At 41.6% G+C, this 15,727-nt stretch overlaps 1 protein-coding gene across 1 annotated transcript in view; it reads left to right on the top strand.

Annotated features, from left to right (window-relative positions):
* RHOJ (ras homolog family member J) overlaps window positions 1-9,386 on the top strand; it is a 78,810-nt gene extending 69,424 nt beyond the window's left edge. Inside the window, exon 5 of the mRNA XM_028506393.2 lies at window positions 6,699-9,386. Coding sequence (XP_028362194.2) covers window positions 6,699-6,965 — 267 coding nt within the window. The 3' untranslated portion in view covers window positions 6,966-9,386. The remainder of the gene's footprint in view (window positions 1-6,698) is intronic.
* The last annotated feature ends 6,341 nt before the right edge of the window (window positions 9,387-15,727 follow it).

The raw sequence follows: 15,727 nt of genomic DNA on the forward strand, positions 1-15,727 counted from the left end.
ACTTACTGGTGTGGTTTAAAGCAGCAAAATTGCTGCAAAAATCCTGTAATCAATGTTCAACCACGTTCACCAACCATAGTCTTAAATACTCTCATCCTGACTTGTTTTATGTGCCAGTCATTTCTTCTTTCTCCTGTTCTCACTGCAACCCGTCACTTCATCACCAAGGCCTGCATTTACAGAGGTGAGGAGACAGCCCCTGCCCTCAAAGGGCCCACAGGCTAGAAAAGGAGAGAGACAGACAGAGAAAACCATGACAACTGAATAAGTACAATGCACATGTGCAAAGTACCAGAATGGAGGGAGTGCTGGGTACATTCAGGGGAGAAGGAGTCAGAGGAAAATTCTTGGAGCACTTGACATCTGAACCAGGTTCAAGGACAAGGATATTTGGCAAGTGAACAAAGCTAGGGGACTGGGGAGAAAATGTGCAAATAGGGTGAGCAGCACATGCAAAGGCACCCTTTAAAGCCTAAGGAGCACACTGGTGAGTGACAGGCCACATTTAAATCTTCTGACCAGTCCACACAGGTATTTTTAATGTGAGTTAGTGGCCAACATTGAACAGTTTGGAAACTTTACATAAATATACACATTTCGGGCTTCTAAAACAACAGGTCTGGCAAAACTAGCCAGCATTTCCAGATCAACTACAACTTTTAAACCGTCTTTTAGACAAGACGTGTAACCTTCAGCTTGCCACAAACCCACTCTTTCATGCTGCCTGCCCTTGGGCAGTGCACTCTCATTGTCCGCCCCGAGTGGGCTGTCTCTTCTCCACAGTCTTGGAGAAGCCAACAGCAGATCTATCCAGCTTAGAAACGGTTTTCCTCTTTCGGCAACTTGATCGTAATTCTGACTTGTGGAGATGGATTTTCTTGCACAAGCCATTCAACTCTTTTTCCTTTTCTTGACTCTCAAGTTGCCCTCTCTGTGTATCTTTTCTGATTCTTAAGAAACAAAGAACTTCCCTGCTGTTAGCCACTTCTTCAGAGTCCAGCTGACTCTGTTTATTCCACTAACCTCATCTCTCCTCTCCGTTTATAGGGTATGTCTTACTTTCCCTTTCCTTCTCCACTTGTTCATTACTTTTGCTCTTTCAGCCACATTTTTTTTATATTTGCTAGAGGCAACCCGACAGAGCAGCTAAGACCCTGGCTCTGCAGACAGACAAATTCATATCTCGGCCATTTTCATAGTCCTGTGGCCTGAGGGATGCATCTCACCTCCCTGGGCATCAGTTTTCTGAGCTGCAAAGGAGGATGGTGAGAGACTGGCTTCATAAGGTTCTTGTGGACGGATAAATCAGCTGATTTAACATGAGGTCTAGCTCAGCAAACTACAGTTGTCGTTGAATCTGTGTTCCCTCTCAGACATGCCTGCAGCTGGAAAAACCCCTCTGCCTCTGTTCCTTCCAGCTACACACCACCTTATTCTGTAACCCGTCCCCCGCTGCAAGGACAGCCTGGAAGAAGTACTGGGTTTTCTCTGCTCGTTTGGTCAGTGTGGGTTTGTCTATTAGTTTGTTTGTTTTTATTTCTTCTTGTCAGATACGTGTATGTTCTACACACCGCTGATAAATTTGCTAGCTTTGGAACAATAATTTTTTTAAGGAAAGGGAAAATCATTTTATGTAGCTTTTTATGAAAAAAGCAGGGTACAACAATGTATACATTAGGATAACCTTGTAAAATACCAGGATTAAGGAAAAGTAAGACTTGTTTTTTATATTGCACCAATTTGCTATAATAAACAATGACTGTAACAAGCAAGAAAGCAAGTGAACAGTAACGGCACATGGCTGCTGTCACAATGCATCGAAGTCAGACCATCGTGCTGTGCATGCACCTCCAACTCACGCAGTGATGACGTCAACTCCTTCTCAGTAAAACTGGAAAAAGGAAAAAAAATTGTTTTACTCTTTGCACAGGACTCACAAAAGCCATATGGTTCCCACATTAATTTCAAAATTTTAGTTATTATAAAGTTAATAGGAAAGTGTTTTCTCAGTTTACATTCCTCAATCTCTCTCTTTTCTTTTTCGTTTTTGGAAATAAATCATTCTGGTGAAGGATGTTCCAGATTGCTGACACATGTATCTAAACTAGGATCTGCAGATCCTGAGCTCTTACTTACGGGTTCCAAGTACTTGGTTGTGCAGGTCACTTTGCTCCAAGGAGCGGAGGAACTCACTGCCATAAGAAAAACCGTATTTCCTTGAGACAGTATTCCATTTCACATCTTTGTGGGTATAAACAGATTTTTTTTTGTTTGGGGGCATTTGGGAGGGAGGTGTTTGTTTGTTTTTTAGCAATCCCTGTAACCAGGCTGTGCCTTTTCCCCACTCCAGCACGAAACCTTCTCTCTGACGCTCAGAGCCCTTGGTACATGGTTACCAATACTCACCTTATAACTGGGTTTTGTTTCTCACACACATTTCCCAAATCATGTCCATAATCTGACTGCTACTCGTCCTGGAACTATGAGAACAAAATAATGTTATATTAACCCAGTTACACAGTAATTCCTTGATCTACCATTGCATTGTCTTCAGAAATGTCTGAATTGGGGAAGACAAGTTTGGGCTCCTCCTATACCATCAAAAGGCCACATGTCACACACTGTCAGAGCACTGTGGGGGAGCACCAGTCGAGAGTGCACTGGCCTGTCCTGTGGAACCAGGCAGCCCAGAACCCCACAGATGAGTGGAGCTCAGTCCAGCTCTCCTGTGATTTCCAGAATCCACTGAGGCTTGCAGTCATCCATGGGAAGGTATTCTGAATAGAATGGCCCCACAGCACTTCCTGGGTATTTTTTTTTACAGGACGTCTGACAAGAGCTAGCAGATTACAAGCCGTCATTGAGATGACACATTCACTAGAATAATGTGCTTTTCACATGTGTTCATATTGAGCATTGGACACAATCCCAACACGTAACAAATGACATTTCATGACACTACTAGGAAAATTTTCCCTTTTATCCCTCTCTTGCATCCAACTGTTTTTCATTATTTAAAAAAATTATCTAATTCAAAGTTCAAGCCAGTACCAAAATGAAAACCATAAAATGGATCTTCAAGATCCAATATCTTTTCTTTAGGTAGTTTCCTTCATACAGTAATCATTCTTTACAGAAAAAAAAAGTACATACTATCTAGACCCAAACAGAACTATTTTATTTCATGCTTAGTTTTTTTGTGTACATTTTATGCTATTACAGTTATCCCATTTTTCCTTCCCTCTCTCCCTCCTCCCTGCATCCCCTCCCTCCAGCATTCTCTCTCAACCCTTAGTTCATGTCCATGGGTTATGCACATAAGTTCTTTGGCTTCTCCATTTCCTCCCCCTGTCTATTTTGTACCTACCATTTATGCTTCTTATTCCCTGTACTTTTTTCCTCCATTCTCCTGCCTCCCCCTCCATGCTGATAACCCTCTGTGTGATCTCCATTTCTGTTCCTGTTTCTGTTCTATTTGTTTGCTTAGTTTGTTTTTGTTTTCAGGTACAGTTGTTGATAGTTGTGAGTTTGTTGTCATTTTACTATTCATTGTTTTGATACTCTTCTTTTTCTTAGATAAGTCCCTTTAACATTTCATATAATAATGGCTTGATGATGATGAACTCCTTTAACTTGACATTATCTGGGAAGCACTCTATCTCCTCTTCCATTCTAAATGATAACTTTGCTGGATAGAGTAATCTTGGAGGTAGGTCTTTGCCTTTCATAAGTTTTAATACTTCTTTCCAGGCCCTTCTTGCCTTAAGGTTTTTTTTGAGAAATCAGCTGAGAGTCTTATGGGAACTCCTTTGTAGGTAACTGTCCCCTTTTCTCTTGCTGCTTTTAAGATTCTCTCCTTATCTTTAACCTTGGGTAATGTAATTATGATGTGCCTTGGTGTGTGTTTCCTTGGGTCCAACTTCTTTGGGACTCCCTGATCATCTTGGAGTTGTATGTCTATTTCCTTTGCCAGATTGGGGAAGTATTCCTTCATTATTTGTTCAAGTAAGTTTTCAAATTCTTGCTCTTCCTCTTCTCCTTCTGGCACCCCTATGATTCAGATCTTGGAATGTTTAAAGTTGTCCCAGATGTTCCTAAGCCTCTCCTCATTTTTTTTTAATTCTTGTTTCTTCATTCTGTGGTAGTTAAATGTTTATTTCTTCCTTCTGCTCTAAATCTTTGATTTGAGTCCTGGTTTCCTTCCCTTCACTGTTGGCTCCTTGTATATTTTTCTTTATTTCATTTTGTATAGCCTTCCCTTCTTCCTCTATTTTGCATCCTTACTCAATCATTTCTGTGAGCATCCTAATTATCAGTGTTTTGAACTCCGCATCTGATAGTTTGGCTATCTCCTTGTTGCTTAGTTCTTTTCCTGGAGTTTTGATCTATTCTTTCATTTGGGCCATATTTCTTTGTCTTGGTGCACCTGTTAAGTTATAAGGGGCAAGCATTAGGTATTCGCCAGCGTGGGGACCCCACTCCACTGCTGTCATGGCACTGAATGTGTGGGAGGGGTCCAAGAGGGAACAATGCCACATGCTCAGCTCTCCGCAAGCTTTCAGTCACTTCCCTCGCTTCCCTCAAGTGGATTGTGCCCTTTCGGGCACTGATTCCCGGGCGGGTGGGCTTGTGTATGTTCTTGGACCCTGTGGGTCTCTCCAACAAACTCTCCTGTGAGGCTGGAAGTTTCTCCCACTGCCACAACCTCCCCAGATTTTTACAGCCACAAGGTTTGAGGCTTTGCAATCCTGTGCTGGAATCCTGGGTTGCGTGGTCTTTCTCACTCCCCAATTCTTCCTCCTGGCTTATCCGCACATGAATGTGGGACCACCTGCTCCACCAGCTGCTGCTTGGCATGCCCCAGACTTACATACAGTTTGATTTTCTGGTAGTTCTAGTTGTTTTTTTGTTTTTAAATTGGTTGTTATCCTTCTTTTGGCTGTGTGAAGAAGCAAAGCACATCTATCTATGCCTCCATCTTGACTGGAAGCTCCTGAAACATTATGCTTAGTTTTTATATCTGTGGGCTTTCAAGTAGGCGGACAATATTATTTTGTCAATTGTCTACTTGATCAGCTTCTTGCAGAGAAACTAATTGATAAGGGTCACAGTTACTGTCATGAAACAAGGCAAAGAACATACAGAGAAGAGACCAGGTGCTGGGTGTAGTTCTTTCACTTTCTATTTGAATATCCTTAAGCAATTCATGTTACCTTCTGGAGCTGTTCCCACTCTATTCTAAGCTGAACCACAAATTTCTTTACTCCACACATTACCAAGTGCTGGCTGCTACCAAAGATATCCCACATCAGTATTTTGCTTGGGCCACAAATTATTTTAAAAATTGGGAAATAGTAACTAAAAAATGCAAATGTCCAACTCCTCTTGAAAAATACAAAGCTGGGCAATAGTGAACCAACATTACTGCATGGCAACAATTGCCTAAAGCTGAGTATGACTGCCAAGTGTAGAGGTGGTGTGCACTTCACAGCATACCACAATCCCCACCTCTCCCTATTGCCTGGCACCAGCCCTTTGCTCATTCACATAAGCTATTAGCATGTGGTTTTGCTACCCTGATTTCATCATTTATCTGCTATGGTTTCTAGGAGTTCACCATCCAGCCACTCTTCTAAACCTGCTTAAATTCTTTAAAGTTATTCTTATAATGTGAAGCATATAATAGAGCATTTCTCCATACGTCCTAGATATTAAAAGGGCAGCATCAAACTGTTGGCCCAGACTGAGTTTGTGAGCACTAACAACTGCAGGTCTCCCTCTCATGAATTATTTCGTGAAGTTCATTGCAAAGCATGCCCTGCTCTGCCCTAGTGTTTTTCTAATGAGAACCTATAGTTCTGGCTTGAATCTCTATTATTTCTTATTGGGGTTTTGTGATTATCAGATATACCACAGTATGAAATCATTAAAAGTTTTGAAATAAATCCCTAAGCAAGCATAAAATATTTTATCCTTTAAATATGCATAGACTATCTTCTGACAAGAAGGGTGTCTCTGCCAATAAATGCATTTTACTAATTTTATTTTTACATGCTTTGGGTTTTATTAAGTGCTTAAAAATGATTTTTAAAGTACCTTAAAACCAAATAATAATATCAATTGGATATTTCCTTGCTGAGGATTAGCTAGTACAAGTGAATTTTATTCAAGAATAACCTGTAAAACTGTATCAGCCACTGTCTTTCTATATGTTTATCAACCAAGTTGACACTTTGCCTCACTATGTCCAGAAAGACACAGATACAGTTCACTAGGACCAAATTTACACATTCTGTGTACAAATGAGAGGATGCTAAAACCAACAGGATACAGCCCTGTGGTTCACAAAATATATTGAAACCATATCACCCCTTTTCAATCCTCTATTAATTTTTATACTTTTATATTCTGATATTAGGAATACATGGTTGTGGATCACTTTCAGAATTTATTGCTTACCAAAAGGGATCCAGAACCATCTATTGTTAATGACAGAAAGTAAAAAACATATGCAAATATTAAAAATCAGGATAGCAGAGGCAAAATGAAGTGCAAAATATAAAGAGCATTATCCGAACCAACCCCCAGGTTCCTTGTGGTACAAGCAGCTGCAGCACTTGGCCTGGCGGAGGGCTGACGTCACTGCGCTTCCCTCTCTGTCTTTCCTCTCACGCCTCTCTCTCTCTTTTGTGTTGAAGATCGGAGCACAGTGCTACTTGGAATGCTCGGCCCTGACCCAGAAAGGCCTCAAAGCGGTGTTCGATGAAGCGATCCTCACCATTTTCCACCCGAAGAAAAAAGAAGAAACACTGCTCCGCGTGTCACGGCTGCTGCTCAGTTATCTGAGGTGGCTGGAGACCCACCTCCACCCCATCTTCAGGCGAGAACGGCAGCCAGCTTCCACAACCAAGTTCAAGCCAGTCAGGAGGACATGGCCAGAGAGGACGTCCTTCTCCGCCCCGTGAGCACCCCAAGCACAGCCCACTAGCCAGCCGACTGCCTCGTCCTCCCCACCAGCCAGAAGCATCCACATTGCACACTCTGCGAGAATGCTGAGCCGGGGTTTCAGCCAGTGCCGCTGCTGACACGTTGGAAACAAAGTCAAAGCCTCTCTTGCATCTGTCCCGCCCATGAACATGAGGATGATAGGGAATCGTCACAGGAAAACTAAAGGAGGCACTGGGTTCCTGTACTGGTGGCCTTACTTGATGTCTTTTACAAAACACGGGAAAACAATACTACCCTCTTTTTTCTGCATCTGCTATTCTTCCTATGCGTCTTACATTCATATGTATTATTTTAAGAAATTTACTAATTTCCCAGTTTACTCACGCCTTACAAATCCATACTAAATTAGCTTAACATGTTTTATATTCATTTCTATTTTCAGCCTGTTTCTACCAAAGCTATTAGAACCAACTTGTACCTCTGAATGCCTGACTAGGAGAAGATATAAGAAAATGTTAGAACTTTTGGAAACTGTAGAGCCATGGATGGTTTTTGAACCCAGTTGAAAGAAAACGCTATCCAAACAGTTGCAGGTTACATTTTTGCCAAAGATTCACCCTAGAAATGCTCATGTTGATAAGTAGCCTTATTTTTTCTGTATTATATATTGTCATGGCAAATTAGGAATGAACTGTGTTTAATAAAGTTGTATTTTTGCTTTTCAATCAAGTTGACTGGAGGGAGAATATGGCACACTTATCTTTTTAAATATTCTTCATTCAGCAAAGTGAACTTTTCTTCCCCCCATGCACCCCCTTTTCCTCCCCTGATTTCACTCTTTCTCCCGTGCCCAGTAAGAACCTGATCTACATGAAGGGTCTGGCCACGGGGCATGAAAAAGCAAGCATTTAAAAGTCCCCAAAAGGGAAGCAAGGTGCCTCTATTTTGCCTCTTGCTTCAACTGAAAGTACAGGTACCCCCCACCCCTTATCTGTGGTTTCCCTTTCTACGGTTCAGTTACCCACAGTCATTATGGTCTCAGAATATTAAATGGAAATTTCAGAAACAAACAATTCATAAGTTAAAAATTTTGTACTGTTCTGAGTATTGTGGTGAAATCTCACACCATGCACCCCGTCCCGCTCAGAACATGAATCATCCCTCTGTCCGGCCTCTCCACACAGTGCACACTGCCTGCCTGCCTGCCTGCCTGCCCGCCAGTCACTCAGGCGCCCTGTCGGTCATCAGATCGACTCTCATGGTAGTACAGTGCCTGTGTCCAAGTAACCCTAATCTTGTTTAATGATGGTCCCGATGTGCAAGAGTAGCGATGTTGGCCATTTGGATGTGCCAAAGAGAAGCTGTGCTTCCTTTAAATGAAAAGGTATGTATGTACAGGAAAAAAACATAATATGTATAAGATTTGGTTTCAGGCATCCAAACTTAGGGGTCTTCAAACTTATTCCCCACAGATAAGGGGCAGGGGGTGCTACTGTACTTTCTCAGCTTGCCCATGTACGCTCCCATTCCTTTTACCAGCAAATGGCATTTTCCAAGTACAACTGGTACTGAAATACTGTCCCTCCCTATTTCCCATAGTCATTGTCCAAAATGTATATTTAGGGGCAAAATGTGTATTTTGGGGCTAGATCTGTGAGTACAAAGCTTTGGATACATTTATCCCCTGTTTTCAAAGCAATGTACTCCATAGAACAGGGACCTTGAGGGAGAAAAAGCCCCCAGGAAGCTTTTGTGTCCTTTCTGTATGACTCTTCCAAGTATCCAGGGATATGTTATCACAGAGTAAGTTACTTCCTAGCTTTTAATTACAGACTGCTAAGGCTTCTAATTAGTCTCATTTGCTTACAATTATCCTAGAAACACCCAGGTAGGCACTTTATTTTTTATTTCAACTGCATAAGCAAAATGCCTCCCTGCAGCATGAAATTACACCAATTTTAGTCTAAGAATTTCCAGATTCACACGCTTTCTGTTAGAAAAATCCAGCCTCTCTAGTCCCTTCTGCCCCTGGAGGAAGCACAGAACAACAGGAGTTTATGGTGGGAGTCTTCTCTGTCAAGACCTTCCACAACACGCCCTCAGTGTGCTGGGGTGTGTTTGTTTTTTTGGAATTTCTGAATGTGTTTTTCCCTCTTTCACATTTCCAATTCTATTTCCCTTCTCCGCCATCTAATTGCTAAACATTCTCTTAAATATTCTCTCTCACATGCACACATACACACACACACACACACATACACACACACTAACCTAAAAGAAAACAAGTTTTGTAAGTCAAAGCCTGACAAGAAAACAAGACTTTCTCCCTTTGTAAATGGAAATCAACCATGTATCAAATATAACTCTGCAGAGGTTATGAATTCCTCCTTTACAAACAACAATGAATATTTAGTTCTGTAATAAATGAAGTACTGTTAGCCAGTTTTCTTGCATTATTGCATGGTTACATCTTGCTAGAGGGCCGCTCCTCACTTTTCACTGATATGGATGGAAAATTGAGAGCAGGATGTTTGCTCAGCCAAGGAGAATTGTCCAGATGTGTGCACTCTACAGGCAAGTGGTTCCCCAGGCCACCGCCTCCCCAGTGGCCCGCAGAAATTAACTCATTCACAGCGGGAAGGTCGCGCTCCTTCCTGGAACCAGAACCTGGGGAGACTGTTAGCGTGTGGGTGGAGCACAGGCTCCTGGAGCTCCCAGGAGCTAACTATTGAATACAAGAATGAAGAACAAAGCAACCAAAATGAGTTAATTTCATGACACCAAATTAATCACTTATCCTGTTTCATGTCAAGATATATTAGTTCATTTCCAGAAAAAGTGTTTTCTGCCCTAAGATTGAATACAGTGATACCCTGAAATGCAAGATAAGAGACATAGAAATCTGAAGACAGGTCCTTTAATGGTCCACACCATTTTCCAAAGTCAAGAAAAGATAACCTGATCTCCATTGGAAGGTAGAGTCTTAACTTTTTGTAGCCCAATCCCCTCATTGTACAGATGAGGAAACTTAAACCTAGATGAATTAAAGAAGACATTTTGTGACAGAGCTGGGGCAGATCTCAGCTTTTCTCCTTCCCACCTAGTGCCCTTCAACTCCATACTATATGGTTATCGCATACAGTAACTTTGACTTTATAAGTATAATTACTGGAATAGCATCTGTTTTTCCTATAGATCCCAGCCACATTTCAAACACACAACTTAGGCCACTATAAATATAATAACCCATCAAACTAGTAATAACATAGAGAGAAGAATTGACACATGACATGCCTAGAATCCATAGTATACAATGTAACATAATCCCAATTTAATTACACAGTACACAGAAACATAATCCCAATCTAATGGTTCAGATAACTAGTTTGACAGATGTTTTTTTCAATCAGATGGCTGGTTGTTTGGTAGAATTAATGGACTATTTGGGCTATTTTAAAAACACAAAATACTAAAACATAAGTCAAAGCCATGTTAACAGTAAGAAATCTGGGCTAATTTCTACAAAGAAAAATTATACGCAAAGAACAGTTACTGAATAACTACAATTAACTACAGCAACCCTAAACCAGGAAGTGCCAAACTGAGAAATGAAAAAAGAAACCATGTACCTATGCCGAGAAGAGAGTATTAGTCCTGCGACTTCTATAACAACGTGTCTGATCATGGTGTACAAGGAACCGTGAGGAAGATTCTGGTCTGTAAGTGCCAGATGAAGTGGATGTGACCATACACAATTTTCATAGAATCACCCAAAAGGAAATAAAACTTAAATAGTAGTAAAGGAGCAATCACAACCACATTCACAATTGTAGGAGAAAATTTAAAAAGTTAAACCCAGAATTTAAAGCCAAAATAAGTCATTATTTAGAGTGTTAAGTTTTTGTGAGCAATCAACTCGTAACATGGAGACTCTTCAAGAAGAAATAATTGATGTGAAGTAATACTTTAGTGATGTAGTATTGCATTCATAAAGGCAAACTCATCCATGAGACCACAGTGATGGAAGATTAGATTCTGAGGTTTTTGCTTTAAAAGAATGTTTGATTCCATGCTGGAGATGATTATCTAACCATGTATGCCTTTGGTTTTAAATCTACCCCTATGTTTGGATGCCAGAATGCAAAGCGTTTCCTCAACAGAGAAAACCATGGGTCACCAGTTACCTTCTTAAGAATCACTGAGCAGGGGTCCCAAGTACAAATAGGGAAACTCAACAAACCATTTTCATTTCAAGGACCATTAGGAATGCAGAGAAAAAGAGAAGGTCAGGGAAACCCGGTTTCTTAAAAGGAAGGTAGGTACTTTTTTAAAGGAAACATGTAGAGAATGGAGAGAAAACTAAAGCCACACGCAAGGCAGAAACACATACCTGATCATTCTCCCAGAGAACTGTACGTCCGCCTTGTCCCTGAGGCACCACGAACAAAGGAGGATGTTAATGTGAACAGCATTTCACGTTTCTCGGTATCTACACAGAGGCAACCATCAGGGTTAGCTGTGTGATAGTCCTAGATAATTCCACCTCATGATTCATTAAAAATGGACAAAATTCTTCTTCTTTTTTTGGAGGGGGAGAGGGAGGCTCTTTAACAGCCTGTAGCAAGTCATCCCCCTCACACTTTCTCTGTTAACACAGAACAGGAAGTGAAGGGAAGCTTATCAAGAAATATGAGTGAATACATTATGTTGAAAGTTTCCTTGGGAGTGAACATAATGTAAAACCTGAGAAGGATGACTTGAGGATATCTGGAAAGACAGTTCCTTGTATGAATGATATTTAATCATCTTCAGTGAAATGTATCTAAATGGCAAGATTGCATTTAAAATGCACAGCAGCAATAATGGAGTGCAAAAATATGAGATAAAGCAACCATTTGTGGTGCTTCCATGGTCAGCAAAGACCAGAAAGGAAACGAAAGCACCAAGCTCTGCACGAGGTGCTCCAGGCACAAGGGGCTTGGCCCTGCTCCTTGGAGAGTTCTCTGGGTTAGGGCGGAATGAGTCAAGGAGGGTTTGGCTCATCTCTGAGGTCGTGGGATGCAAGTTCATCCACAGTTCTTGGCTTTCAACTTCCAGTACAGGAAATTAGAGTAAAGGATGCCTGATTAATCTTTGTCACAATCTATTTTTTCCCTCCTCAGGGAGTATTACATCCCAATCCAGAGTCATTTTGTGCATGTGTTTTCAACATGTTCTACTCTGGCGGTTTCATCTTGTTCTGCGTTCTCCAGTGACTCAGAAACTTCATGGCACTCTCTAGCTGAAGAAACATTGTTGCATTTTCAGCCATGTCCACCAAGCCTTCCAGTGCATGTGGTTACCTTTGGTGAAAGGTTCTGATGAGTGTCTCAGGGGATATGATGCCTGGGGCAATGAGGAGAGGGTCCCCAAGGCCCAGAACTGAGTCCTCCTAGAAGCCACCATGGCACACTTAGCCTCCCAGGGACCCTGCACAAGTCAGTCTCTTGAGTTTATGTTAATTCTTTGGAGAAATAATAGAAACTCTTTCATGGCAGGGCGATATATTTGTGGCAGCTTTGTAAGTACACACTTAAAAATATCACCACCTACCAGGTTTTAAATCAATTATTTTTAAGGAATTGGATTTTGTCCCTCCCTAGAGAAGCCATGGGCCAGGAGATTAATAAAGTCTACACTCTTCTCATCACCCGACTTAAACTGCTTTTTGTTCCGAGTGAGCAGTATTGCCGTTTGAGTACACTCAGCAGAAGCTCATCCCAGCGGAAGCAGTCCGTGTTTCCCCCCGTGCAGTCTGCACAGGGGAAATGATAGGACAAGGGAAGGAGGGCTGGCCTGCTCGGGGTTGGCTTTCTTGCAATCTGTTTCTTAGGTCATGACTTTTTGATGTATACTTATCATAATTAATGGAATATTCTTTCATGTACTCTTTAACTTTGAATTTTATTTTGTGCCATATTCTGACTTTTAAGTCGTGTGTCTTTTCTCCCACTGTCACTTCTGCTTTATCCAAGGGTGTCTACAGCAGCCAGTCAAGGAAACTGCCTTCCCCGGGCCTCTGTTAGTTAGAACACGAACATCGTCTAGCTCTTTGCTACTCAAAGTGCGGTGCAGGAACCAATAGCGTGTGTATTTCCCAGGACCTAGTTAGGAGGACTAGGACAGTATCTCGGGCCCAGTCCAGACTTAATGAATCCAAATCTGCATTTTAAAAAGGCCCCAGGTGATTTGTGTGCGCATTAAAATGTGAGAATGCTGATCTGTGAGACACCCAGACATGCAGCGGCCTCTTGAAGAGACCAGCAGCTTCCCTTGACTCTCAGATGCTACATTTTGGATATTCCTTGGGCTAATATTTGAATTGTTCACATTCACGGGATGGATAGTAAGGCTTTCGGAAGTCCTTTCTTTTTCCTGTCATGTGCTGCCCAGCTGCAGAAAAGGAAAAGGCGTATTTTGGAATCAAAAGAGAAAAGCAGCATCTGCTTAGAAAGATCTGCTAACTCTGAAGGATTGAATACTTCTGTTCTGAAAGTCTTTCTGCTGTTTATAGGGGAGGGAAAAATGCCCCCCTAGAATGACTTTCCATGGAGAAATAAGGAAGATTCACATTGCATGAAGTTATAAAACGCAGATAAAACAAATTTCTGAGGCATGAAACTTTTGGTGAAGCTTCACGAAGACACCGTGCCCTAGACACCGGAGTGAAGACGGACCGCAGACAACGTGTCCTCTGAACAGGGCACTCGGCAGTGTGTGTGTCCTAGGCACAGACCGGAGTTGTGTTCACTTATTCAACGTGTTTTTGCTAAACATCCCAGGGAACCAGGCTTTCTTTCCCTGCCCACACCCTGCCTTGTGTACAAGAGCCCTTAAAAACACGTACACATGCGTGCACACACACTGAAGCCTGTCATCTACTTTGGGTTCCACTGTTGCTAAAGAAGTTCTGAAGGCAAATCATACCTACCTTCAAACAAATAAAGAAAGCGCACAAGGGTTACCATTTTCTGTGTACTGAGAACAGCAGAGTAAGGACCTGCTGTCACTGTGCACACAGAGTCCTTAAGGCACCACCCGCTCTGGGAAGGACACCACTGCTCCCTGAGGCAGGCTGCCCTTTGCACTGAGGGCAGTTCTGACTTGGGTAATCTCAATCAGGTGTCTTCCTTCCGGCTCTAGGCTCAGGAATGCACGTGTGCCTAAGATACCTTTAAACTGAGAAGCTTTTAACCTGGGGCAGCTTTTTTTGTTTGGGAGCAGCGTGGCTACCCAAAATGGCTAGCATTCTTGGAAGAGTTTAGTCAAATCCAAAAACAGAGTCTTACCAAAGATTATTTTCATCATCGCAAATGCATCCCTGATTTCTTGCTCATAACCACTGGCGCAAGCTGCCAAAAAGTGTTTCTTACACCAGGGACTGCCTGTCCACCTACATCCTGCACAGCACAGCACACCCTCACAGTCATTGTCTTCCCCTGGCCACAGGATAAAGTCTGTGTATCTTCTTCCTAAGAGGCAAATAGGGCAAGAAAACTTGCATCAATTTTCAATCTCCCTTCAAAATTCGTTTACTTGTGATTTTTTAAGTGTTTGATTCGCCATCTTTTTCTTGCAACAGTAACATGAAATCCCAGTGCAAGCTATCTGAGGGCCTCTCTTCATCTGAATAAAAACGTTAGTGAATGAACCATCTTGAAATAATTCAGTGCTACACAAGAAAAACTCCTGATCAGAGTCGACTTGCTTTTGTTTCCCCACCTGTCTGCAGCGGACAGCGTGAAGATTGGCATTGAGTGAACTGATGCTACATTAGTTCCTTTTGGCTTTGTCCGGAAGTTGGCTTGGGTTTTGTTGATGCTGAAATTTGCAGCCGATTTCAACTGGACTCTGTTTCTCATTAACTGACACTTATGTTTCAATGGGGAGATGTTTCAGCATTAGCTTCTGAGTTTGTTCCAGCAGGAGCCAAAAGCTGATCAAAATCTTCCTCTTAAAAACATTTCCAACATCTTTTTAAAATGCTGACTGTCTTAATTCCACTCAGTAACATTGGCTCCCCCCCGCCAGATATTTCCGTTTCAATATGCAGATTCCAAGAGGGAAATGGAAGATGGAAGTTTTTAAAGCTGAGATCGCCTTCCTTTGAAGATGCACCTCACCATGACAGTCTTCCCAGGGATCTGCTGGAGCAGCACAGTGAGACCAAGAAAACATGATTTGTTCCTGCATTTCCCGTAGGAAGAACTTGCAAATGAACAGGATTAAATTTCCATTTTAAGTGCATAATTCTGCATGTATACTTCCTCAAGATAATGACTGTTTATGATGCACCTATATCCTTCACTGTGTGTACATAGTGTATTCTAAGTGAATAGATACTCTTTCAAGTGATTTTAAATTGTATCATGTTATTTGAGACTCGGGGATATTTACATTCATTCCTTAATGGAAATCCTATTTTAAACATCAATCCCCCCCCCAATAAGTTACCATTCTCATTTTAGTAATATTGATATTATTTGTTAAAGCAAAATGCTTTTTCTTTCTCTTTTGGGGAATGTTTGGTTGGTTGGCTGGCTGTTGGGAAGTTGTTTTATTGGGCGTTTGAATAACTTTCCGAAGCCCCAATTTTTTAACAATCAAGTTCAAAGCATGTAATTGATTCTGTGTATCAGGAAGCCTTTTTTGTTTGTTTTTTGTTAACTCAATTATGCAGTGTGCTAAAGAAATGGCACAGCTGGAGGAACTTAGAGTCAAATATAAAGCCACAAAGCTT

This window comes from Phyllostomus discolor, chromosome 1 (assembly GCF_004126475.2).
Source record: "Phyllostomus discolor isolate MPI-MPIP mPhyDis1 chromosome 1, mPhyDis1.pri.v3, whole genome shotgun sequence".
In the NCBI taxonomy this organism is placed as follows: domain Eukaryota; kingdom Metazoa; phylum Chordata; class Mammalia; order Chiroptera; family Phyllostomidae; genus Phyllostomus; species Phyllostomus discolor.